Here is a 27556-nt window from a genome sequence, read left to right as displayed (position 1 = left end):
GGCGCCATAATGACCGGACAAACTAATGTAAGATCACTGTCGACCGCAATAGTGTGCACGCTGTTTCACAGATGTGTATATTTCGATATAATGCCGCATAAATCCACACGAAACGCTGCCGCACTTCTGAGGGCGCTATTCTTAGTGCCTCAATATGTCAAATTATATTACTGTTCTCGCCTTCTCCGGCTGATTGTCTGAGATGGTTTTGTTGTGTAGGTGTCTGCCAGTCTGTCTGCCTGTCTGTCTGTCTGTGTCTGTCTATCTTATCCATCCATCAACCTATCTATCCATCTGTCCATCTATCCACCTATCTACATATCTACCTACCTACCTACCTACCTACCTATCTATCTATCTATCTATCTATCTATCTATCTAGCTATCTATCTATCAATCTATCTAGCTATCTATCTATCTGTCTGTCTGTCTATCTATCTGTCTGTCTGTCTGTCTGTCTGTCTGTCTGTCTGTCTGTCTGTCTGTCTGTCTGTCTGTCTGTCTGTCTGTCTGTCTGTCTGTCTGTCTTTCAATCCGTCACTCGATCAATCAGTCAATCGCGCAACGACCCATGCAATGAAGCTCAACTCACTCCAAGCAGTTCACAGACTCACAATGAAAACCTTACTGGACGAATTTGCAAACCAACACAGAGGAAGAAAAAAAATCGACTTGACAAAAAATGTGATAAGACAGATATTGTGATCTTTAATCTAACATTACTGAAATATAAGTTGATTGGCGACTTGATTGAGAATGAAATTTATCACAACTTAACTGATAAAAATGTCACAATTTATGATAGCTGAAAAGAATATGATTCATACTAATTTATCAATTATCTAAATAGTCATGGATACTACATAAAGTGTAGTAAAATTTACATGTACTTGATCAAATTTCGCAAAAATTGTCCTCTTTGCGTTACACACACACAAAACATTCCATCCTGATTCGATGATTACCGAGAAAAAAACTTAGCCCTGTCCGACCTCCAGCTCTCAAACGTTGTTAAATTTGATGAGGGGGAGATGAGCACAGCTGTGATGAGAGCATGCGCAAAAGATATGCACAGTGCAATTTCACAACTTAAACGCTGACCTTGATTGCGAATTACACATGGAAATCGTATAATAACAGTCTGCCGAGGATCAGATATTCAACGCGAATCGAAGTGCGCGGGAACAGACTAGACAGGTTGAAATGTTATGCAGTGTGTGTTCTTGCCCTTGCAGTATTCTGCATCCTCTACGTCAAGCGCAACGGTGAGATCGCGTTCATTAAACATGTCTTGATTTCCAAAACTTGATTTGAGCGTTAAAAATTTCCAGGAAAGAATGAAGAAATCATTGCACGCTTACATCATAACTAGCAAACGTGAAACTTTCTGTTGACTTGGTAGCATAAACATTTTTAAAAACACATAAATGTGACTGAATACAAAATTTCAAAGTTTTTCATTGACTAATTCTGTCTGAATGTAGAATGCGCCTCGTGGACAGATATTTTGACAATCTAAATTTGCAAAAAACTATTCTGGTCTACAGCTTGTTAGGGCTTATTTCAAAGCTCTTTGAGTAAGTGATTAAGTTTTACTGTCTTAATTGTGTAAAAAAACGTATACATAATACATTCGCCATAGAGTTGACAAGGGATTGCAGCCATTGAGAATTTTAACTATCGGTAAGAATAAGGTGATATGATTTACTCTTGCACCAAAATTTGTAAGATAACCCGGTACCCCTAATTTTTATTCTTGATTTGGTAAGAATATGATTGGAACTTTTATTGAGGAATGTTTGACAAATACTTTTTAAAAAAAATCAGTTTCAAGGAGCGTACTTGATTAAAATCAAGTTTGAAGAACACACTGCTAAAACGATAAAAAATTTCTATTATCAAGGATGATATGGCTAGATAACAACCAAATATAAATCCTTTTTTGAATCATAATAACTACATGTTACGCTTCCAAAGATCAAGATTTACTTCACTGCGCATGCGTTACTGTCGTATATTATTTCCACTTGTCGAGCTATACTGACAAGATAACTGACTCAGGCCTATCGCTTGCTTTGGAATGCAAAACATAAAAAAGCGACCGTAAAGATTTCTTTCAAACAGATGGAAAAAAAACTACAACTAACAAACGATCTAATTCTCCTTGCACGTTCGAGTCTGTGCACTTTCTCTGTATGAAAATGAACTCTAAAATTATATGCACCTCTTCAAAATGACAGTCACAAAATACTTTATCGATGGAATATCCTCGCTTCATGAATATGGAATTGGAGTGAAAATGACAGAACGTTTTTGTCTAGCGACAAATTCATAAGTTTGCATCGACATCGACTTTGAAATATTACTCAACAAAAGGTACACTTGTCAGTCTCCCATCGCAAGAGGGCAGTAGTGAGAGAATGTTTTAACTACTGTCTTCGCTAAAATGTGACGATATGTGATTCAAGTTGAATCTTTTGGACTTAACCTTTGTGCATATATTTAAAGTATATATATTTTGTGTGTTTATTTAAAGTACTAATTTAAATATACATTCATGTACAAAGACATAGATACCTCACACTAATTGAAAAGTATTCACATCTTTTGACACATAACATGAACTAATCATATTTCCCGTAATCATACCGGTGAAATGATATTTTAATTTAACCTGTATTTTAATCTTTTAGCCTACGTTGCCGGTGTGAATGAAAAAGAGACAATAATTCTGCCAGTCTGAGCTGAGTCTACTTTTTTGAGATGCAAAGTTTCAGACAGCGGTAGACACAGATTTTAACTCCGATAACTACCCCGATGGTATGTTCAAATTGCTGTTCTATCATGTTTACACCAGTCTTTAAACTAACCCGGGAAACGTCCTTTTCTCGCTTACTGATAGCGGCTCGCCTTTCCAGATTTACCGCTGAGGGCGCGACAACAGCAGATATAGACGATGACAACGAGAAGCAGGGCTAAGGACATCCAAGTGGCTAGAACTGCACCGAGATCCATCATGAAGGTCATTACCTGAAGAAATAATATATCAGAGAAAGGTCAGCATCACATATCTCAAATGAAGATTCCAAGATTTCCTTGTCTGGTCTTTAAGTTTCTATTTTCTACCAGGATTTTCTGAAAATATCGAACATGTTAGCAATTACGCAGAATCTGGCGTCGTTATGACTGTGTTGGTCTTATATACGTCCATATATACATACATACGTACGTACATACATACATACATACATACATACGTACGTACGTACGTACGTACGTACGTACGTACATACATACATACATACATACATACATACATACATACATACATACATACATACATACGTACGTACGTACGTACGTACGTACGTACGTACATACATACATACATACATACATACATACATACATACATACATACATACATACATACATACATACATACATACATACACACACACTCACATACACACATACATACATACATACATACATACATACATACATACATACATACATACATACATACATACATACATACATACATACATACATACATACATACATACATACATACATACACACACTCACATACAAACATACATACATACTACATACATACATACAACTACATACATACATACATACATACATACATACATACTACATACATACATACATACATACATACATACATACTTACATACATACATACACACACACTACATACACACATACATACATACATACATACATACATACATACATACATACATACATACATACATACATACATACATACATACATACATACATACGTACATACATACATACATACATACATACATACATACATACATACATACATACATACATACATACATACATACATACATACTTACATACATACATACACACACACTCACATACATACATACATACATACATACATACATACATACATACATACATACATACATACATACATACATACATACATACATACATACATACATACATACATACATACATACATACATACATACACACACACTCACATACACACATACATACATACATACATACATACATACATACATACAACATACATACATACATACATACATACATACATACATACATACATACATACATACATACATACATACATACACACACACTCACATACACACATACATACATACATACATACATACATACAACATACATACATACATACATACATACATACATACATACATACATACATACATACATACATACATACATACATACATACATACATACATACATACATACATACATAAATGGATGCCTACACATTAGCATGTATGCTCATATGTATCTACGTATATATGATCATTTCTAAATTATGTGTCAGTGCTTAAGAAACACACCTCCTGCAAGTGACCACATGGATATAAAATTCATAAGACAATGTGTAGTTTTATATCGCTGTTCATAAATTCACAGCAACAGCTGTACAGAGTTTATTGCCACGTATCTCTAAAGAGCCAGCTTTTTCTGACACCACGCTGGTAAAGGAAGCCATGCACTTACCGTGTAGACTGGTTTCTGCTCGACTCGTGTGGCTGTAAAGTCGTTAAAGTACACCTCAAGGGACACTAGGTTAGCTCTGTAATTAGGCACAACAGACACAAAAGAGATAATATCATTGAACAAATCACCAAACCGACATACAATAGAATCGTCGATTGAAATGCACAAAGAAAAGGTAGGCTGTATCAATAATCATTCAACTGACGTACAATACAAAAATGTTACAACGCTGTGCCTAGCTGTATTCACTACATTAATTACTTTAATCGACACCTTAGTCTCTATTATTTTGCTATTAATGTCTTCAAATCACCTCTCTCGCGTTGAAGTGACCACAATTTTAATGACAATTAAACATAATTGTAGACATTTTGTACTTCTGGCTCATTTTTAAACCCCTACCTTTATCCATCGAAACTAATATATTTTCATTGCGCTTAAAGTGAAAGACTTAAACTTTCGCTCAAACTTTCCTAAATGGAAGTTTCATCCTTACTCTTACCAAACCAAGAATGAAAAGCAGGGGTCACCATGCAAATGTTGATACTACAGAAACAAATTACTTGACATTTCCCGATATTTCAAATTCAAAATGGTCGCCATCCTTGTGTTAACTCTGCGGGGAGAAATTAAATATTTCGATAGTACTAAGACAGCGCATTTTTTTTGTACTCCGAGAGCATTAAATGAGCCCTAACAGGTGGTATGTCATAAAAAGAATTGTGAAAATCCCAGAGTCCAAATACATGTGCCCTAGGCGCATTGTACCTTACTTGACCACAAAACTCATCTTCTGCTGAGACTGACAAGCGATACAAAAATTTAGACGGAAAGATACTTACTTGACGTCCATCTCGTCAGTCAACATCCAAGTTTTGTTATTGGTGTGGTGCAGTGAATTCAACAAATGGGGAACGTACTTCGTTGAAGGCCATGCAGTTTGGGTGATTGTAGGCTTGTACTGAGTCTCGCTGTAAGAATAATACAAGACTTGTTTGAGTGATAGGTGAAAAAGATCAATCTTGATCAGTGTCTTATCTATTTCATTTTGGGGCTCGGTACACCCCCAAAAATTTCCAAGACTCATGCTTTTTTTTCAAACAATTAGAAGGAGTCAATTTCCATGGAAACAACACAATTTGAGACTCCATGGTAACATATAATGCGGTGTATATATCGGGGAATCTGTCATATACAGATGTTAATTTGTCAGTGATTGGTTGTAAATTTGCAAGTAGGGCTTCATTCGTTTAGTACACGTCACAATGTACAATTTTTTTCACGACCAATCACCAAACGTTGGATTTGGTCCTTGTGTAAATGTCAGTCCTCTATCTCAAAATTGCTAATTATTCTGATCCTACATACACACCAAGTAACCATTTCCGTAGTAACGTACCTGCAAGGCGGTTCACAATGACACGTCAGAACTCCCAGAGCGGAAAAGTGCGCCATCAACTGCCGGCACATGTCTGCAATTAATCAATAAGTTAACAGCAAACATCATAAAAAGGATAGGAAAATCTACAGATATTGTAAACACAATTCATACTGACGAAGGTCTGATAGTTGGTTCAGTTATTACAGAAAAATGGTTGGTTTGAAGTTTGAAATTTTCAGCCAATAGGTCCATGGGTTGAATTCTTCCGACACAGCCAATCCGGTAGAGGATAGCCCTTGTTGAGGACTCCTTAAGTTGCTGTAAATAATGACAATCTGCCAATCATATGTAACCTTTCACCCCGCTTCACATTGCCAGACAGTATCTATTGTTACAAAAACCAATGACGTATAGAATGATTCTTAAAAGGTCTCAAACCTTGTTTTGGGTTTTCTTTGTCACACGGGGCGATCTCTGTGGCCATCAAGACATCACTGCAGCCACAATAATCTTCCATGTATCTCGATAAGCACATTGCTTCACATTCCTAGAATGAAATAAAGAGACAGCGGATAAGGATAAGAACAGCGCAGTGTTAGGCCCTATCATTGTAGAACTTCTCTAACAAGGCGTTATCTTTCTGTTGTCAGTCGATAACTGTACCAACTTAAGGTAGAACGCGCCTCGGGGACAGATATTTGGACTCTAAAATTTCTACATTTCCTTTCTGATCTACCACTTGGTGGGGGGGGGGGGCTCATTTTAAAGCTCCCTGGGAAAGAAAAACTTTCACCGTCTCAGTTTTTTGAAAATCCAAAATTTAATCCCCCATAGAGTTAAAACAGGATTGACGGCCATTTTGAATTTCAAATATCGCAAAATGTTGGGTAATTTGTTTTGCTAGTTCCAACTCTGCACGGTGATCCCCGATTTTTAATGTTGATTTGGTAAGCGAATGGTTGAAAGTTTCATTCAGGAAAGTTTGAGCAAAAGTTAAAGTCTTTCACTTTCGAGGCGCATACTACGTTAAATTTGGTTCTACTGGAAGTTATACAAGCTTTGTTGGATAAAAGAGCACCCTTGACGATTTCCCAAATCTTTGCTGTTATTCCGCCCGAATCCAGAATCCCCCATGCCTATATTTTCTATGTAAGTTGGACTACAAAGTGCTAGTAATGAGGCACGTGATTTCGTCAGAATTCTGCTTTCGTGGGTACAAAATATCCAAAACCGAGTTGCCTACGTTCGACAGACTGGTTTGAATCTTTGATCTGCATTAGGGAAGACGATAGATTTAGGGAATGTTTAGGACAAAACACCAAGACTCAAAGCAACATCGAGCACAAATCAAACAAAATGAAACGCAGGGCGTTCTTACCTCTACTGGCCGATATTCAGTTGAACAGGCACTGTTGTAAGGTTCTGGTAATCGTATTGTGGAAATCTATGGGGCAAGATAAAAAATATATTTTTGAATGACGGATGCTTAACAGAGGCTAGTTAGGATGCAGGATATAGAGGGCGTTAACACTGATGATCGAATATCTATATGCTAGGTTAACATTTAGGCACAGGGCAGCCTCTGAGACTGGCACAATGTCGTGATAAGATACATTTTGGTTCGCGTTCAAACTGTATAACTAGACTCCCTCTTCTGAGTCACTGATCGGTCTCCTTTTTGGTGTCAAATGGACCAGGGCGGACATAAACCCATAACACACAAGTAGGACCCGGTAACAAATCTGTGTGAACTCTGAACTTTCCCCTCAGACCCCAAATAAAGTCGACCGGCCCAGGGCCGACATAGCGCCTGTTCACATTTTTGAAGGCCGACTAAGAGACGACCCTTAACTCTGCAGTGTGAATGTAGTACCAGAGACAAAAATATGGCTAGCCATATTATTCCTCGAAACAGCATAAATAAACACAAAACGAGTGGACTATCTCAAATTTGTGGTTTAACTCTTCGAGTGCTGTAATTTTCCCGCCAGAATTTTAGTGCATCATTTTACTAATTTTTATGAATTTTTCTGAATTTTTTTTGGATAATTTTTGACCAAATATACATCACATTTGGCTTCACTTTGTTATCACAATTTTGGCAAAAAATCTGGAAAAAAATGAATGCGATGCATTTTATAAAGGCAACAAAATTGACTTTGGCGCTCAAAGTGTTAACACACCATTCGTAACTGGTAACATATTGTGTATAATAATTATTGGCAGTTTGGAAAAGGCTGAGATAGACAACATATTACTCAGTATAGCACACATTTGTCTGACACTGATGCGTTCAATATTTAAATCCACAGGGCGTTAGTAAATGTGGCACTGCCTATTGTTCGATGAGTACCATTTCTGTCAGTAGTTGAGATAAAACATTAATAAGTCAAAAAGATTAGTTTATCGTGTGGCCCTTACTGTCGTGTTGTGTTGTACGCTAATGGAAATAATTTACATCGACCACAATGACTTCTTTCACACGCCTTGAATTGCTGGGCGATGCCATCATTAAGGTAGAACGCACCTCGGGGACAGACATTCGGACTCTCAAACTTTTACAATTCTGTTCTGATATACCACATGTGGGGGTTCATTTTAAAGCTCTTGGTGAAAGAAAACTTTTAACCGGCTTAGTTTTTCAAAATTCGAAAATTTTTGTTTTTCTCCATAGAATTAACACAGGGGTGGCGGCCATTTTGAATTTCTAATATCGGTAAATCTTTGGTAATTTGTTTCTTAGTACCAAAATTTGCACGGTGACCCCCAATTTTTATTTTTGATTTTGAAAGAGAATTATTGAAAGATTCCTTGAGGAAAGTTAGAGCAAAAGTTTAAGTCTTTCACTTTCGAGGTGCATACTACCTTAAGAGGATGGAAATTAGTGATAAATATATCATGGTACTGTCACCTTCTCCACGGCAACCGATGTGAACGTTCCAGGCGAAGCGTAGAATCCATTCAACTCCGGGAAAGGCATGACGTCTGGGGCATGGATCACAACTTTGAAACCAGTCTCTCCCCCGTATATCCCTACATGTTCGTTTTGTTGAGCGGACAGCAGTAGTTTCAAGCCTGAAGAGTGGAAAAAAAAGATTAAAATTCCTTGATGTCTCGACTGTTCATTAAATTAATATTAAGAGTGGGGGCACATAATTGCAATTGTAGCATATATGCGGGGGTTAAAATCACTAATTCTGAACAAAAATCTATGAAAATTGAGATGGCCCCCGAACACAATATGTTACGTTCGTCTTGTGACCTTATTCAACTTGACCTCACCCAGGTGGGAACACAGCAACCGTCAATGGCTCGTGTGGAATTCAAGTGAACTTCACGTTTGTTACATTTCAAATTCGATGAACGGGGTCAGGGTATACGCGATATCGAGGCTTAATTAGCTGCAGCAACTTATGGCGCGTTTTCAATTATATTTGTTCTGTCGACAGAACACGGCTGATGTACTGGTTCTGCTTCGAAAGTCACGTCGCAATGCCAAAAGTTCAACTTATAAAACAGAGCCGAGGTGCGAGTGAGCCTACCGTTATCATTGAATTTTTCACGATAGACTCCCTAAGTTGCTGTGAATAGCGACAATCGACCAATTAGATACAATAATCTGCCGAGCCAGTTGGCACATCGGCAGTATTATTGTAGTGTGCTTTTTAGTCCGCATTGGAATTCATCTGCCAATTATGGCATTCATAATTTATGCCAGACATGCATGTAGCTGGCTCGCAATTTAATTTCAATTTACTGCAGGTGAAAATATAGCAAAATTTTATGAAGGAAGCCGATAAAAATATCAAAATTTACAACTTCTGTCACTTGATGTCCATAGAAACTATAATCGTACCGATAATATTTTCATCTTAATGCGATATTAATTCATCAAATAATACGTTGGGGCAGGTATATGTTAAAAAGTAAATAAGACCTTTCGAGTCTTATTGTTTGATATTATTAATATTCATGAATCTGTCGTATCTCTTCAAGTATTTACCGAACTCTGCCTGCGTGTATGGATGAAAGAAATAATCATATTTGTATAATACATCTGTCAGCTCAATACTAAAAAAGGTGTTCACCAGACAATTACCATCATCAAAACAGGGCCGATGTTTCTAAAGATAATACAATAAGTGGGATTTTTGTCACGACAGCCAATCAATGTAATTTAGGCGTTAAGGGTTTGTTTATTGTAACAACAGCCATTGTAATTATCAAAATTAGAAACTATTTCGCTCCATAGGAAAAACATTTTTCATGGGAGTTGTTTCTCTGTTTGCTCCAACAGTCTGCTAAAAGCATAATAGAAAAAAATAACTTTTTTTGTGGGATTTGTGATATTTGCCTAATTACTATTTCAATTTGCCTCTGTACTTTTTACCCTACGAGTTTTTCCACCGTCACTAGCTTTAAGAATGTACATTTCAAAGGACATTTTCATTGTGTTGTAAAACGTCTATATTTATAAGAAACAAAAACACGATTGGAACTAATTTGGGATAATTGGGTGGTGAAGTAAGGTCGTTTTAACCTGCAAATGTAAGCTCATCTGCTTTTCTTTTTAAGTTACACACGTGTTTTTATGAGTAATTTGTAATATTGCAACATTCAGCCATGTGGCCCCCTATACTTTTGAGAAATTTGAAAAAATACGAATATCCAATTATCCCAAATTAGTTCCAATCGTGTTCAAACCACACCGAGTGACGGTACACCACGCGAGATTTTGACCGGTTCACGACTTATATGAACGAGTGATAGCGAGTGAATACATGGAGTGAACTGGTCAAAATGGAGTGATATACCCGTTGCTGAGATGAGGTGATCTATTGCTATTATATCGTACTTACTAGGAATTATGAAATTATCATTATTACGAAATTACATAAATTATGACGTAATTGTGAAACGTCAAAAAAGGAATTCTTCCCTAGCTGAGAGCTGACGACTGTTCCAACCGTGCTATATTTGAATAGCACGGTTATTCTCATGCACCCAGTACTTGCGCCATCATTATACTGGTATAATAGACATGTCAGACCATTCAATGATTGTTCATTCCATTTGATGTCAACTTCCTTGCCTTCACTTTAAGGTAGTATGCGCCTCGAAAGTGAAAGACTTTTGCTCACACGTTCCTTAATGAAACTTTCAGCCATTCTCTTACTAAATCAAAAATAAAAATCGGGGGTCACCTTGCAAATTTTGGTACTATAGAACAAAATAACCCAAGATTCACCGATATTTTAAAATTCAAAATGGCTGCCATTCCTGTGTCAACTCTATCGAGAAAAAACAAACAATTCGGTTCTCGAAAAACTAAGCCGGTGAAAAGTTTTCTTACTCAAAGAGCTTTAAAATGAACCCCAAAAGAATTGTAAAAGATTGAGAGTCCAAATATCTGTCCCCGAGGCACGTTCTCCTTAAACCATTTCAAAGTGATTATCTTACTTTACCGGCCATAGCGTTGTTTTTATATAGATTACAAAATGCATCTATGTTTTTGTATAAAATTATATTTAAGCGTATACGCGTACTGTGCTATACACACATGCATTTTCGAGACACGACATACATACCGTGTGCAGGACCTGGTTTAGATGCCTTCAGTGCAGCGCTGGCATCGCCGTTGAAGGTGAAGCAATTGCCATACCGTCTGTGTTGCGACATGGTAAAAGCTCTATGGAGAGGGAAATACGCAGTATTCGACCATCAACGTGACATTTACCTTTTGCAGAATTTTCAAATATGTCTTTACGTTTGTAGTATGACTGTTATCTTTAGAGAACCGAATTCGCCGGTACTTAAGTCGTATCTGCTGGTAAAACTAATGAATTCTATGTAGGCCTAATTATTTAATTATCTGCGTGATTGTTTTTATATTATAATGAGAGGAAATTGTAGTCGATTCGAAAAGAATTAATATTTCAAAGGAGCTTGACATATTGGCAAAAACAATGTAGCCGTGTTGATCTACAATACGATATAATCTTGGGTTTGGTAGTACGCTATGGTCAAGTAAATGTTACTGGAGCATAAGCTTTCAAAGACGTGTGGTCTCCTTCATCAGATGCAAGGGTGGAATGAAGAATTGAAGCAGGAAGCAACGGAAAATTCAGGGTGAAAAATGTCCACCCTAAATTTCTGAATTTTCTGAAATGTTCACTCCAAATTCTCTGTCGCTTTCTGCTTCAATTCTTTATTCCACCCTTGCATCTGATGAAAAAGACAAGAGTATTTGAAAGCTTATGCTCCAGTAACATTCAGTTGATCATAAACCGTGCTACCAAACTAAAGATAATATTTGAAAGGAGAAATTATTACATGGTATCTATAGTAAAGACAGTCGTTAACGTGTGTGTGTCCGAAAAAAAGATCAACTTTTGAGCAGTTAAGAAAATGTTGAAATATTACATTTCGACAGATGGATACACGTGAATTCATTGTAGATCAAGTGGCACTGGTGGAAATTTAATTTCATCTATGAAACAATACACTCATGTCAAGCCGCCCAAACCACAGATGGACATCTTTAGAAGTAGGGGTAACTACGGCATCCGAAGGGTTGAATATATTTCACAAAATTATTCTTACCCGGATCCACACTCCATGCCATTGTAGCTGCATTTCAAGATGGCGTCGTCTTGTTGATGTCCAAGTTCTCGCATCTCTTCCTTGGTCACAGCCAGCGCATCTCTGACGTCATCAAATGCCGGGGACGTGCTCGCCACCAGAAGAGGAATCAAAGATGGCGATGGCTTTGGCTTGTACACTTTTTCTCTGAAGTCGTCATAGTGTCGTTCGACCTTCGTAATATTTTGGTACGCCTGCGTCCAATCTTCAGGGAACACATCGGTGAGTCCGTCTCCTTATAGTATTAATGAAATATCAACCGTTAACTATCAGACGCTGCCATTGATACTAATAGTAATAATAATTTATAACAAGGCAGTATTGCTGAAGGCAATGAGTACTTGGGCCGAGCTAGAGTAATTTTGAGGACAATATATACTACTATTCAAATATGGTCTTGAATTTCCTCCTGTCAATTAGGCATTTGATTAACTGGTTATTAAACGAAGCAATCGCATGACAACGGCAAAATATGTCTAGCAACTTTTGTGGAGTTTGAGGCAGGGGTTCTTTATTTATAGTGAAATTGCTTAAACTCCTTAAATATTCAATTACAGCAAATTTCTTTTGTTCTCGATGGTAGATGTCTAATATTTAGATGGGCATATTTAGATTTCTACCCTATAGTTATCCCTATATACCAAAAATCGGATATCTAGCTCTATTGGCTTGCTCAGAATTAGATATGTGAATAATTAATGAGGTACAATATGTGGTGTCATAAGGTGTCCCATCATACCAAATATGAAGGGTGTAGCACTTGTGGTTACTGAGTTGTGGACAAATATATATATTTGAGGTCAAAGGTCATTGAGGTCACATGACATTTTGTCAAATAATTGTATTGCTAAGTTATTCCTATATACCAAAAATCAGACCTCTAGCTCTATTGGCTCGCTCAAAATTAGATATGTGCATAATTAATAAGGTACAATATGTGGTGTCGTTAGGTGTCTTATCGTACCAAATATGAAGGATGTAGCACTTGTGGTTACTGAGTTGTGGACAAATATATATATTTGAGGTCAAAGGTCATTGAGGTCACGTCACATTTTGTCATTATAATTGTATTGCTAAGTTATTCCTATATACCAAAAATCAGACCTCTAGCTCTATTGGCTCGCTCAAAATAAGATATGCGCATAATTAATGAGGTACAATATATGGTGTCATAAGGTGTCCTATCATACCAAATATGAAGGGTGTAGCACTTGTGGTTACTGAGTTGTGGACAAATATGTATATTTGAGGTCAAAGGTCATTGAGGTCACGTGACGTTTTGTCAAACAAATTATATTGTTAACTTATCCCTATATACCAAAAATCAGACCTCTAGCTCTATTGGCTCGCTAAAAATTAGATATGCGCATAATTAATGAGGTACAATATTTGGCGTCATAAGGTGTCCCATCATACCAAATATGAAAGGTTTAGCACTTGTGGTTACTGAGTTATGGACAATAATGTATATTTGAGGTCAAAGGTCACCAAGGTCACATGATATTTTGTCAAAATGTCTGAGATATCTGCGTGAACCGATGGACTCACTGATGGACTCACGGACGGATATGACCCAATCTATAAGCCCCCTGGACTTTATCCGTGGGGACAAAAAACTGTGTCACTGCATCCTTTAGGCAATATGAATACGATGAGAAACTAAATTTTTATTTTTCTTGGCCTTATACATGAAAGTCTATGGAGAACTGCCTTATACATGGGAGTCTATGGAGGTGTAAACTAAAAAGTCCTCTAACACGGCCAAATTTGATCGCATTGTGAAACAAATCGACGTGCATCTGTATGGGGTTGGGTACTATTCTTGTGCAAAGTTTGAAAGAAATTGACCAGGGCATGTCTGAGATATCTGCGTGAACGGACGGACGGACGGACTGACATGACCAAACCTATAACTCCCCCAGGACTTCGTCCGTGGGCACTAAAAACAACGCAACAGTTATTACAGCTACACCGGCGGTAGGTTCATATCCAGAGCCCCGTACGGTCTGCCGCTGTCGCTTGAAAACAATCTCATAAACCTGGCCATATGGGCAACTGTGTATGAGCAGCTGGATACTTGACTTCCCGGAGAAGGCGAGCTGTCACGTTCAAGCTCAGGATTATTTGTCGATCAAATTTCAGTAAATTTACCTTACCTAGATGAAATTTTGTCTATATGCTGAAATTTCGCCGAAGTTTGACAAAATTGCATCGATTTTTCAGGTTCATATCCGACATTTTTGAGTTTTGAGTGCAGACAGAAATAAGTTTTGAGGCAACATGGCTGCGACCCCATGTTGACCCCTAGCCCTGCGTACGATGCTATGTGCTACAACAGCTAACACACAGCATTGTACGCAGGGCTAGCGAGAGAGTTGCCGACATCGACGGTTATTTACGAGAAGTGAATAAAAGACTGTCATTTTTGGAAGCGATCGAGTAGCTGAGGTAGGCTGGGATACGACTTGGGCCCAAGAACGCTGAATTTCGGCAGTAATTTGGCTTTTTACGTCAAGTCCCAAAATGGATTTGAAGTCACCGACCCTACGTACTCGTACGGGTCTTTGCAGGGCTGTGGTGAGTGGGGCGATTAGCTGTAGCGGAACACACAGCATCGTACGCAGAGCTAGTTGACCCCAAGTGAAAATGTGTTCGCGATCAAATCTTCCTATATTTTTTTCAGAATTTTCGACAAAATCATTGCTTCTTACATCTTTTGTAAAATGTAAAATATTAAAATAAAAATGCGATGTGCCATGTCTCCAGATTTCTAAAATATCGTTCGTTGACCGTTCGACGGAATACTCATTTCGCAAACTTGTGACGCAGTTGAAATTCAATACTGACCGCCAAATAATCTTAATGAGACGAGATCATTCTAGACATCCTCCAAATTATCCAACCATTCGCGTTAGAGTTCAGCTCGCTTAGAGGATCATAACATTCTTCGGCCTTCGTTTAGATCGACCCTAATCTCTCCCGTTTAGGAAATAAATACACAAGCTACCTTGACAAAACTTCATGCACCATCCAGGACCAAACACACTACAAATCTGTCTTGACGTCATCATCTCCTTACATGGTAATCGGCATACCGTATTTTTTAGCAAAGGAGACACAGAATACGTCGGAGTATTCAGTTTCAAAACGTATTACATTGTGTGATGTTGTCAAAAAAAGGTAATGTTACTGCAGTGGTATAAATTACAAAACACAAAAGTTCAAATCAGTTTATTTTGGACTGGCTTTACCCAACATTTCATATTGTTTCTTATGCCAGATTTGACCACGTGCTTACTGGCGACCCCTTTACATGCAAATTTTGTGTCAAATGGTGTGTTCTCCTGGAAAAACAAACGTACGATTTCTATATGAAGGAGGCGAAATTTGCCCTCAAAACTCGAAACCACCCCTTTATGGGGTGTACCTAGCTATTTTGAACGAGCTTCTCGAATCTGCAGCTCTATTTCGAAATGATGGTCTGGTTTTCTCAGCTCAAGGATAAGTGTTCTCCATCGCTGAGGGCATTACTATTCTCAACTGGGGGTACAGTTTCCAGTCGTAATGTTTTTCATTGTGTCCGGGATATAAAACCTTTCCTTTTCACAATTTTACTTCGATTAACACTAGTCCACATCTTGTCAGCGATTAAACATGTTTCAAGTTTAAATGTTAAATTCTGGTCTCGAGCCCTCTTGTTCGACCAAACTGAAATTACCCCTCCCACTTTGGCTCGTCCAGTGGGTGTAGCAAGGGTCGTGCCATAGCCTAGGAAACGGAGGGTGCATTAATTGTTGCATTTCGATGCACATTTTGATTATATTCAGAAGATTTTGTGGCAAAAACTCAGATAGAGAAGCATTAATATTCACATCTCACTTATTCAAGACTGGCTGAGAGCAGCACTTCCATTCAGTTAACATCATTACGCCATTTATTATGCCAAGAAAGATGAAGCCAAGACATTTTGCCCTCCCTGGTCTCAGCCAGGAATGGTTATACCTTACAGAGTTTTTTCCCACGGAATGAAAACAAATGTACTTGGGCTGAGGCCCAAGTACAATAACAATTGTGGTGTATCAGGATATTGTGATACTCTGTCGCCTGCTGGAATTTTGTTTGCCAAATGTTCATCAACATGGACGAAGAAATCGTGAAACTCTTTACGATGTCGTGAAGCTGTGTGCTGTTAACTTTCTGGCCATGTATATTGGCTTTCACGTGATTTTGTACATTTTATTCTTGGTGTTTAAATCTACCAATAAAACTGTTGATAACATCTTAGGTCCTTTGTGTGTGTCTCAAATTGTTCAGCGAAAGGTTCGAATACCATTCACTGTTGGTTTTCCTCGATAGTTTTGTAAGAGTATTTCTAAAATTCGGTTACCGGTTGTAAAACTGAGCGATCAAATTAAAGCCCCAGTGCTGCTAACTTTCGATGGTTTTTCATTATTTTTATTTTATAAATAAATTGCAACTTCTTATTCTACTCCCCTAAGAATTGGATACTGTGTATATCAACATGCTTTGGGGAGAAGAACAAGGAATTATGGTTCACATTCAAAATAAAAATGGTGAAATTATCATCAAAAGTTAGCAGCACTGGGGCTTTAAATTACTAGTCACAGACAGCGACAGGGACAGATAGAGTGAGGAAGCAAAGAAGTTTGAGAGAGTTTGAGTGTCGGGCACACTGACAGACAGAGACAGACAGACAATCAAACAGACAGAGCAAGTATGACACATGGATAATTTGTATGAAAAGAGTGAGGTTAAGCATACAAACCAAAATGATATTAACTCTAACGTATGCAAGAAAAGCTTATGTCTGGTCTACGTCGAAACTTTTGACCCACACAAATTTTAAAATATCATTTCTTTTTACAATTCATTCAAATTTTGTTGTAGAATTAGCCTTGCGGCGTCTATACATGGGCGTTCCTTTCCGTATCGCTACGACTGATTTTGCAAAGAAACTTGGCATGTGAAATCTTTACATAAATTGGAGTCAGAAAAAACAATAAGTGAGTATGGTAATTTTCTGGGTAACAGCGTACCTGTGTTTGTGGAATATTCACAATTGTTCTCATCCTCGCCGTTTCTGCAATTTCTGACTCTGTCGCATTGTAGATATCTGGGGATGCACTTACCGCCACTGTTATCGCATGTGAACGAGTCACCACTACAGTCTGTTGAATGAACATAGGCACACAGCAGAATGAAATGAACATAGGCACACAGCAGAATGAAATCAACATAGGCACACAGCAGGATAAAACGAACACATTCACATAGCAGAATGAAATGAACATAGGCACACAGCAGGATGAAATAAACACAGGCACACAGCAGAATGAAATCAACATAGGCACACAGCAGAATGAAATGAACATAGGCACACAGCAGAATGAAATGAACATAGGCACACAACAGAATGAAATGAACATAGGCACACAGCACAATGAAATGAACATAGGCACACAGCACAATGAAATGAACATAGGCACACAGCAGAATGAAATGAACACAGCTACGCAGCACAATGAAATGAATACATTCACACAGAAGAATGAAATGAACATAGGCACACAGCAGAATGAAATGAACACAGACACACAGCAGAATGAAATGAACATAGGCACACAGCACAATGAAATGAACATAGGCACACAGCAGAATGAAATGAACATAGGCACACAGCAGAATGAAATGAACACAGTCACGCAGCAGAATGAAATGAATACATTCACACAGCAGAATGAAATGAACATAGGCACACAGCAGAATGAAATCAATATAGGCGCACAGCAGGATAAAACGAACACAATCACACAGCAGAATGAAAGGAATATAGGCACACAGCACAATGAAATGAACATAGGCACACAGCAGAATGAAATGAACACAGTCACGCAGCAGAATGAAATGAATACATTCACACAGCAGAATGAAATGAACATAGGCACACAGCAGAATGAAATGAACACAGGCACACAGCAGAATGAAATGAACACGCAAGAAAATAATTAAGTTAAATATCGTTAAACTTGCAATGTAATTGCACAATATCTACACCTGCTACCACCATAGTTTAACTAAACTCTGTTGCTTTTGTGCTGATTAGATTAGTGTCCCTCGATAACCAGTCCAACAGCCTTCAAGGGCAGTTTACTATCAATGGATTATTTTTAGCATCGCAATTTGCATATCAGTAGAAAGCTCTATAGAACACAATGCCTCTTTCTAGAATTGCTGTTTAATAATTTCGGTGATTAGGTTACTGTTAGAATTTCTGGAGAGATTGTTGTGACTATAATTGTAAGACGATTGTTAAGACCTCTAAGATATCTCTGACTTCAAAGGTGTCCCCATTATTTTCAGTTGAACTTGATTTCCTTGCAGTCTAATGAAATAATCATATCTTGGTATGAAGTTGTAGAGCTTTACAGTTAGATTTGGATTTTCGACACATAGCTAGACTGGGATTGATTTTCTTGTCTGGTGTCTGTCTTGATACAATCACTTCTAGTTTATTTAGAGGTTCTGTACCATTGCAGCTCAGTATACTAGTAGAGTACTACAAGTATAATTTTACACTGTTTTGTGACCTCTTGATAATCACTAGATTAAGTTATTAGTTCAACAGAGCAGAATGGTAATGTGGCGGTGAGTTTTACTGACATAAACATTAAACTACCAACAACCAGTAGGTCGTATTGTGAACTCTTTACTGAAATAGATGCGCTTTTCAAGGGTGATCAAATCAAGAATTAGCGAATATAGTGTTATATTTCAAGCTTGGAGTTACCCGCATTATTTTCCTGACCTGTTCTAGCGTACACAGTGCCATGAAAGCAAAGCTTACGTATAGCAGGAATAGTTGAAGGTATTATGCGCCTCGAAAGTGAATGGCTTAAACTTTTACTCAAACTTTCCTATATGAAACTTTCAACCATTCTCTTACTGAATCAAGAATAAAAATCGGGGATCACCGTGCAGAGTTGGAATTAGCAAAACAAATTACCCAACATTTTGCGATATTTGAAATTCAAAATAGCCGCCATCCCTTTGTTAACTCTACGGAGGAAAATTAAATTTTGGATTTTCGAAAAACTAAGACGGTGAAAAGTCTGCAAGAACCTTACATAAAATGAGCCCATACAAGTGGTAGATCAGAAAAGGATTGTAGAAGTTTGAGAGTTCGAATATCTGTCCCCTTGGCGCGTTCTACCTTAAAATACACCCTTTGTAACATATTTTAGTCTCAAAATTGGGACGTTGGTACATGCAGATATAGATGTTCAATGTTTGATCTTGAGAGTATGTGCGAATCGTGCGAAAAACTGACAGCATTCTCGCTTAACTTTGATATTTGAAAGCACAGGCTGGCTTTCAAGCAAAGGGGCCCTCTAGTCTTCCGTTAGCGGAAAAAAATCTTCGCGTACAATTTGTACGGCCCTACTGACGTTTTTGTGTGTAGTGATTACATTGCGAACACTAAAAGTGCGTGCTTAATCTCTCTCTCTCTCTCTCTCTCTCTCTCTCTCTCTCTCTCTCTCTCTCTCTCTCTCTCTCTCTCTTACCTTCCAGGTATGTACATTTCTCTTCATCGGAGAAATCGCCACAATTGTCGATGAAATCACAGGTTAGTTCACTTGATATACACCTCGAATTATTACACTGGAATGTATTGTCCGAAGCACAAGGTTCATCGTCATCAGACACCGGGGCTAAATATAACACCGGATAGAAAATGACAGTGTAAATTAGCCACCGATTTCCGTAAACAAAGGAACGCTAAACTTTATATCCAATTTACACCATAGCGAGATATTTGCTTTACCGTGTAAAGGAAGAGTTGCTCAGGAGGACTTTGCAAGTTTTTTATAAATCTTGCTAGCTTTAAGAATGTTTCTTTGCCGGACACTAGCGATAAGAATGAATGACAGTCAAACAGGTTGCATAGGGTTCAAACTTTTTTGTTGGAGACATTTCAACGGCGCCTTAAATATATAACGTCGCAAACACAACGAGGGAAATAAATATATTTGGTTCTGTCTTTTTTTTGTTTTTGTTAACCTTTCAAACTTGAGTATCTTATGTTTTTTGTCTTAACAATCCCCCAAAAGTTAATGTTCTGTATATTTCTTCACATGTTCCAATGATCAGCCTTTCATGGATTCGTACCTGGACCACCGGAACAATTGTCTTCATCGGCCGCGTTGCTGCACTCCTCAACGCCGTTGCATTTCATATAACGCTTCACACATTCTGTTGAACTCTCGCCACATGAAAAATCACCCTCGAAGCAAGGCCCTAGGGGGTTATTCGATTAGAGAAAGGGGAGTTATTAAAGTATTATTCCGTTTATCGGTTATAACCATTGAAATGTAAATGAGGACTAATTATACGGAATCTTGCACACATAAACACATAGACACACAAACTGATAGAGAAACAGATAAATAGATAGATAGATAGATAGATAGATAGATAGATAGATAGATAGATAGATAGATAGATAGATAGATAGATAGATAGATAGATAGATAGATAATGATAGATAGATAGACAGATAGATAGATAGATAAATAGATAGATAGATAGATAGATAGATAGATAGATAGATAGATAGATAGATAGATAGATAGATAGATAGATAGATAGATAGATAGAAAGATAAATGGATAGACATAGTTGAGAGAGAGAGAGAGAGAGAGAGAGAGAGAGAGAGAGAGAGAGAGAGAGAGAGAGAGAGTCATGCAGACACACGGAGCAGAAAAACAGGCCGACAAATAAATAGAGGGGTCACAGATTAAGAGAGAGTGATATTTAATTTGTTGTTCCTACACTGACAATAGAGTTCAATTCATAATGGCGCGACACTTCAATACGCAAAACGCCATGTTGACGAATGGCAGAAAGGCATATTATTACAAGTAGTTTAAAACGACATATCGGTTGAAAAAGCTGTTATCATACACGGCGAGAAATTCTCCTTATCGCCACTTCCCTTGAACTCGTAATGAAAAGTGTACATTGAAAAGAATCTTGGGTCGAAGTTTGCGCGTTTTGAGTAATATTATGACGATGGTTCTGATATATTGATCAGATGAATTCAAGAGCATTATCTGAGAGATGGCTTTCTTGTAAATCAGATGACACCGTGTTTAATATTACACGTGTGCACAATGGTATGGCATCATTCGATATCTGCAAAACAGAAATTTGAACACGAAATGATGGCATCACTTAGCTTTGCACAGGGACGTCTGAAAGTGACAATGTTGATGGAACGGTCCATCATTGTCGCAGGATAATGCCGGTTTATATTTTGACAGTGTCATTGCACACACGTACGTGAAGTACTGTCTGTAACGGTGATAGGGATATAGGTATTTTTTGAGAAAATAGGGAAATATTTGGTATATTTCTTAAAGTCATTCTTACCTTTATAGGGCATTAAATTTGATAACGCCCCTGGTCTGTCCAATAGCAACAAGTCCTTGTAACTACTTTCTCCTAAGGCCGACCTCCGGAAAGTGTTTGTATTGCACAGGGTTACAGCGGGAAATTGCTGCGTCCGCGACCTCACCATGGTAACTTCGTCGGTCACAGGGTATTGTAAGTATCTGGTGACGTAAGTGAACGCTGAATAACCGAACAGTACAGCCACGATAACGATCAAGACCAGCCACAGAATCCGGAAAGCTCGGTGAAAACGCCTGGATTCGTGTCCTTCCGCCATCTTTGAAAGGTGTCTTGCTCTAACAGGCGGTCCCCTGGAAAATTAAAACCTTTCCTTATTTTTAATGTCAACATTTTGTTTTGTAGTTATAAGAATTTCTTTGTTGTTAATGTCAATATTTAATTTTCACTGTCTTCAGAGCAAATAACCAAAACGTCAGCGCAATTACATAGGTTGACTTCAGATGTCAATATTTAATTTTTAGTGTCTTCAGAACAAGTAACCAAAACTTCAGGTTGACTTCAGAGTTACTTCAAGTAAGATGTTAATTCGAAATCATTGCAGGTAGAACGCGCCCCGAGGACAGACATTCGGACTATCAAACTTTTTACAATTCTTTTCTGATCTACCACTTGTGGGGGCTCATTTTAAAGCTCTTGGTGTAAGAAAACTTTTCACTGTCTTAGTTTTTCGAAAATCGTATTTTTTTATTCTCTCACAGAGTTAACACAAGGGATGGCGGCACTTTTGAATTTCAACAATCGGTATATGTCAGGTAATTTGTTTCTCTAATACCAAAATTTGCACGGTGACCCCCGATTTTTATTCTTGATTTTAAAAGAGAATGGAGAATATTTTGAGCAAAAGTTCGTCTTTCACTTGCGCGGCGCATACTACCTTAACTAATAAAAAGCTTAGACTTAATCAGCGACAGAGGACATAATATACGACGACGAAACTTGAAAATAAGATAAATTTAAAATACAACGATCTGAGAATGCAAAACTCATTAAGGAGGTAATTATAATTTTTAAAGTGTCTGTCGAACGAATGTCGTCGCACAAAACTTTGACGCATAGGGACTGTCGCACGGGTACTAACAGAGGTTATTTGAACGGAACCCATATATTCAATTCCCTTTCACCTTTTGTGTTCACTGTACACACGGTATTTGAAAAGAGCATGACCTCAAATTTAACTATATTGAATAATCACCGATGCTTGTACCACGCACACCCTGCTACGGTTTGAAAAGCGAGCCTCGAGTGCCCTTTCGGGGGTCACTCGTAGCAACAACAATCTCATCGACAAACAGAGAGATAGAAAAATTCATTTTAAAGCTCTCAGAAGCTTATGTGGCACATTCTGCATGTCACTTACCGTTACAAAATTCACAAACGAAATTATGAAATCTCTGCAAAGGGGCGACAAACAACGATATGCCGAAGGTTATGGTATTAGGAATGCGTGGAGTTTCAAAAAGATCACACGTACCACTAATCGCAATGACCGGCGTCACGTAGTTATTTGAGGAGGGTCCACAGTTCTAGCTTAAGCATTAGGCCGTAAACAGCCCCACCCGACTTACCAGCAGGAATCAAGGACCTTTCGCTCAGCGGTACACTGGGAAGTACAGAAGGTGTGAGAATAAAACGGGTCGATAGAGCTCCGTTGTTGTACCTGCTGAATCTCTAACACCGACCTTTCGAGGTTGAGCGATCGACGTGCGGAATAAAGGATTACTAGCCTTGTGCGACAAATGAAATAGCAAGAAGCAATTAACTCAGACACAGTTAATATCACGCTTTCACTAGCAAGATGTCACGTGAGGTGTTTGTTTAAAAAGGGCACCTTGACCTTTTCCCCCTTCACCTGACCAATAAACACAGTATAAATGGGTCATAGTCCCCATTTCGACAGTAATCAATACACCCAACATGCTTCCCGTAATCGATTTCATTGGCAAAATTGTTTGTTTTACATAATTTGTTATATCACTTGTGTACAGTAAAGGCTGATGCACAAGAAGTTTGATACAGCGCTGCTTACTACAACAATCAATCCTAGCTGCATCGAAAACAATGTATGCTTTTACCGGTTGTCAGTTTCTCCTCGGTGTGAGCGCGCTGGGGAGACGTAGAGGGCGACTTTCATTGGGATCTGTTTCTCTCGGAAATTTGACATCCGAAAAATATTCCTCGTATGTCAAATTAATATGCAGGAGTATCTGCCAATTTACACAAATTACTTTCAACTCTATACAGTTAAATTCGCCAGTGCAATCTGGCGAATATTAGTCCTCCATTGTGACCCCATCATGATAATGATGTAAGCCAATGACAATTTGTAAGTGAACAATTAAGGGGAAAGTGCCCTTTTTTCCAAGAATTATGTTTGATATGAAAAGTGGTTTGTGTCGTTTGACTTCTTGAAACATGATGAAATACTGGTCAACTACGTACAACCTCAACTCTGCTTGCAGCCGGGCAAGATCAAAACGACGGTCGGTGCCATAAAATAAAGTCCGAAAATTCAACTGTACACGCATGGCTAAATATCGTGAATATATATATAATCTGTTACATAAGTTCGGATCTAATGCTAGCTTTCTAATGAAATATCAACTGGCGGTACCTTCCAAAAATAAGGGGACAGCAGCTTTCCTTTGCATTAGGGCTGGGCGATGTTTATTTGTTATGGGAAAGCAAGTCGGAGGATAGGAAAAAAATCCTTTATCCTGAGATCACAAACAACATCTTGTGTTTGCATTCAGCAAATGGGTAATATTTACACTGCAGTTGCTGGTATGGACATTCGTCATTTTGTACAATGAGTGACTTTATGGAATTATTCCATGTTTTTTGATATCACGAATAGGTAAACAAAGAGAGCAAATTTGTCCCTTGGAATAGTAAGATCTACGCTCACTCACTACTAAAAGTTCTATGGAGGTGAAATCAATTCTGTATTACACTACGTTTCCAAGGGAATTCGTTGAAATTCGCACGTCATCTGCCGAGAGTCAACAACCCGGTGTTCCCGACAAAGGGACACCAACGCCGGTCTTCTACAAGTGGTAGGTACGTGGTCAATATTGACCTCAATCTGAGTAATATTCATCACACCTTTTCGCGAGTCATTGCTGCCGAAGAACGCTATCACTGAAAGTTTGAGATGGCGATCGCTGTGCGCGATTGTAATCGGCGCTGTGTATGCAGTGTTAAACTATAAAACAGCTTCCTAAATTTCTCCGGTTACGTCATGAAGCAATTTACTGAGTTCTCTTTGATTCTGCAAAACGATCATCATTGTCACCATGAAAATAAAAAAATAGACAGCCATCGAAAGCAGATCTCTGTTTCGTCAATCACACACCTCTCCTGCCATCGTTTTACAACGGAGACTGTTGCGCAAGGCCTAATTATATCTATATTGCATTCGCGACCCTTTTCACATGAAACGCAATGGAATTGGAATTAGTACAGTTTGATGTACGGTCTATTAGAAAAGTGAGGCGGCATTTAGTTTTTTAATTCATGCGCAGATTGACGCGCAGATGAATGCGATGTCAAAGTGTCCCGTAGAAACATAACAGTCAGAAAGCTTACCTCAGTGTGATGTGTTGGATGTCCAATAATGATACGAATTTCTGACGATGATACCCCGGTCAGTACTGGTTTCGACTCTCCGTCTGCTTTTTTCCCCGCTATGGCACGGTAATTCTGTGAAAACCTTTGTTTTTGTTCAGGTTCTCCCGAAGCGCTGGATTACTGAACACATGCAAGTTCACGCTCTTCTAGTTCACTGCGCAGGAAAACTGACGGACCATGTCAGGGCCATCACCAGAGCACTTGACGAATACAGCACAGGGCGTGGAATGACACCGAACGTGACGCGGGCGTCACATAGACCCGCATCATTAAGTGTAATATTAATATCAATAATGATTTATTTAACAAAAACATGAGTGCTAGACATTCATTAGAATTATTAAGTAATGAATTCGATACGGCACAATGTATATCAATATTAAAGAAAGCATGCTTGCAATTGTTACTATAAACAAAAAGAGTGTTGCAATCAGCGTAATAAATTGGTCTGAATCCCGTGAGACAAAGAAAATAGTTTTCACATTAATCAGTCTGTCAATAATTAAATCATCAATCAATCAAGCCATCCATCCGTCTATTGAGCAATCAATTTATCTATCAATCAATACATCCGTTAGTTTATCGGTATATAAATCAATTGATCAATCAATCAGTCTGCCAACCAACCATCAACCAACCAACCAACCAACCAACCAACCAACCAACCAACCAACCAACCAACCAACCAACCATCAACCAACCAAGCAACCAAGCAACCAACCAAGCAACCAACCAACCAACCAACCAACCAACCAAACAACCAACCAACCAACCAACCATCAACCAACCAACCAACCAACCAACCAACCAACCAACCAACCAACCAACCAACCAACCAACCAACCAACCAACCAACCAACCAACCAACCAACCATCAACCAAGCAACCAACCAAGCAACCAAGCAACCAACCATCAACCAACCAACCAACCAACCTACCAACCAACCAACCAAGCAACCAACCAAGCAACCAACCAACCAACCAACAAATCAATTAAGCTACCGACGAACCAGCTCATTTATCACTCAATCGATATCGATCAATCTCTACTATGTATTCAAGAACCGGTCTCGTCTGTCAATCTATCAATTGCTTGATCGATCGATCGATCAGTCAATTTGCTGTATTGATGACGCTGGCTAGCTAGTCATTTGTTTCTAGCAGTACATTAATGCGTATATTTCATAATCAGTCGAGGTTTCCCTTGACAAGCCTATTGCTAGTGGTCGTTAACTTATTATTAACAGGTTAAATCATTCAGCATAAATTCAAACTGTCGCTGATGGCGCACTGACGACAAGCCTCTTCGTCTGTGAAAACTGTATTCCTATTATTATTATTATTATAAACTTTATTTCGGACTGAAAAGTCCATATAAATGTTGTGAAATGTTATTACAGACTCTTTGAAGAATTAATTGTTCTCTTGCATACTGGTTGAAAAGAAAAACAATCAGTCAAACAAAAAGAAGCTTATTCCAAACCTTAACTATATCAGACTTGAAGTACAATAAGTCACATGTACGTACAATTGTATAACTACTATTCAAAAGTCGCTCTCTCAAACCATAAATCTGTTTATGCATTTGAGCGTCAAAGTTATTGATACTATTAGATACAAACATTGAACTCGCACTACTCCGTTTTTCATAACCCAATAAGAGTCGTGCAGCATTGTTGTATGCAACTTTCAATTTACGCATAACAGCCACAGAGTAATTACTCCAGAGTGGTCCTCCATATAGCTGGTAACAATACGCTTTAAATAGAACACACTTAACATGAAACGTACACTTGCAGAAATTTCTCATCAACATATTTGCTGAAATGTAAA

The 27556-nt window shown here is 38.2% G+C and overlaps 1 protein-coding gene across 4 annotated transcripts; it reads right to left on the bottom strand.

The window, feature by feature from the left end:
• Positions 1-685: 685 nt before the first annotated feature.
• On the bottom strand, positions 686-25933 carry LOC139137129 (degenerin mec-10-like). Of its 4 annotated transcripts, none has more exons than XM_070705094.1 (14): positions 25682-25933; positions 22055-22386; positions 20792-20920; positions 20188-20334; positions 17662-17793; positions 12566-12839; positions 11551-11651; positions 8874-9037; positions 7341-7406; positions 6401-6509; positions 5981-6053; positions 5424-5552; positions 4582-4657; positions 686-3030 (listed from the first exon to the last, which is right to left on the bottom strand). In XM_070705094.1, exons 2-14 carry the CDS (start codon positions 22350-22352, stop codon positions 2893-2895), a joined length of 1836 nt encoding a protein of 611 aa, XP_070561195.1. In that variant the 5' UTR covers positions 22353-22386; positions 25682-25933; the 3' UTR covers positions 686-2892. The 4 variants fall into 4 exon arrangements, with proteins under 4 accessions (XP_070561195.1, XP_070561194.1, XP_070561192.1 ...); XM_070705093.1 differs by lacking the exon at positions 25682-25933 and adding an exon at positions 23568-23935; XM_070705091.1 differs by lacking the exon at positions 25682-25933 and adding an exon at positions 23662-23935.
• Positions 25934-27556: the final 1623 nt, after the last annotated feature.

Source organism: Ptychodera flava, chromosome 7 (assembly GCF_041260155.1).
Source record: "Ptychodera flava strain L36383 chromosome 7, AS_Pfla_20210202, whole genome shotgun sequence".
Lineage (NCBI taxonomy): Eukaryota > Metazoa > Hemichordata > Enteropneusta > Ptychoderidae > Ptychodera > Ptychodera flava.
This window is presented reverse-complemented; position numbering and strand designations above follow the sequence as displayed.

What these genes read in the sequence shown, in the direction of transcription:
- LOC139137129 (XM_070705094.1), bottom strand. Translation starts at nt 22,352, where the DNA reads ATGGCGGAAGGACACGAATCCAGGCGTTTTCACCGAGCTTTCCGGATT. An exon ending in GGCATGGAGTGTGGATCCGG is followed by an intron (nt 11,652 to 12,565) that starts GTAAGAATAATT and finishes CCCTCTCCATAG; the next exon opens with AGCTTTTACCATGTCGCAAC. An exon ending in CATTGTGAACCGCCTTGCAG is followed by an intron (nt 5,553 to 5,980) that starts GTACGTTACTAC and finishes TTATTCTTACAG; the next exon opens with CGAGACTCAGTACAAGCCTA.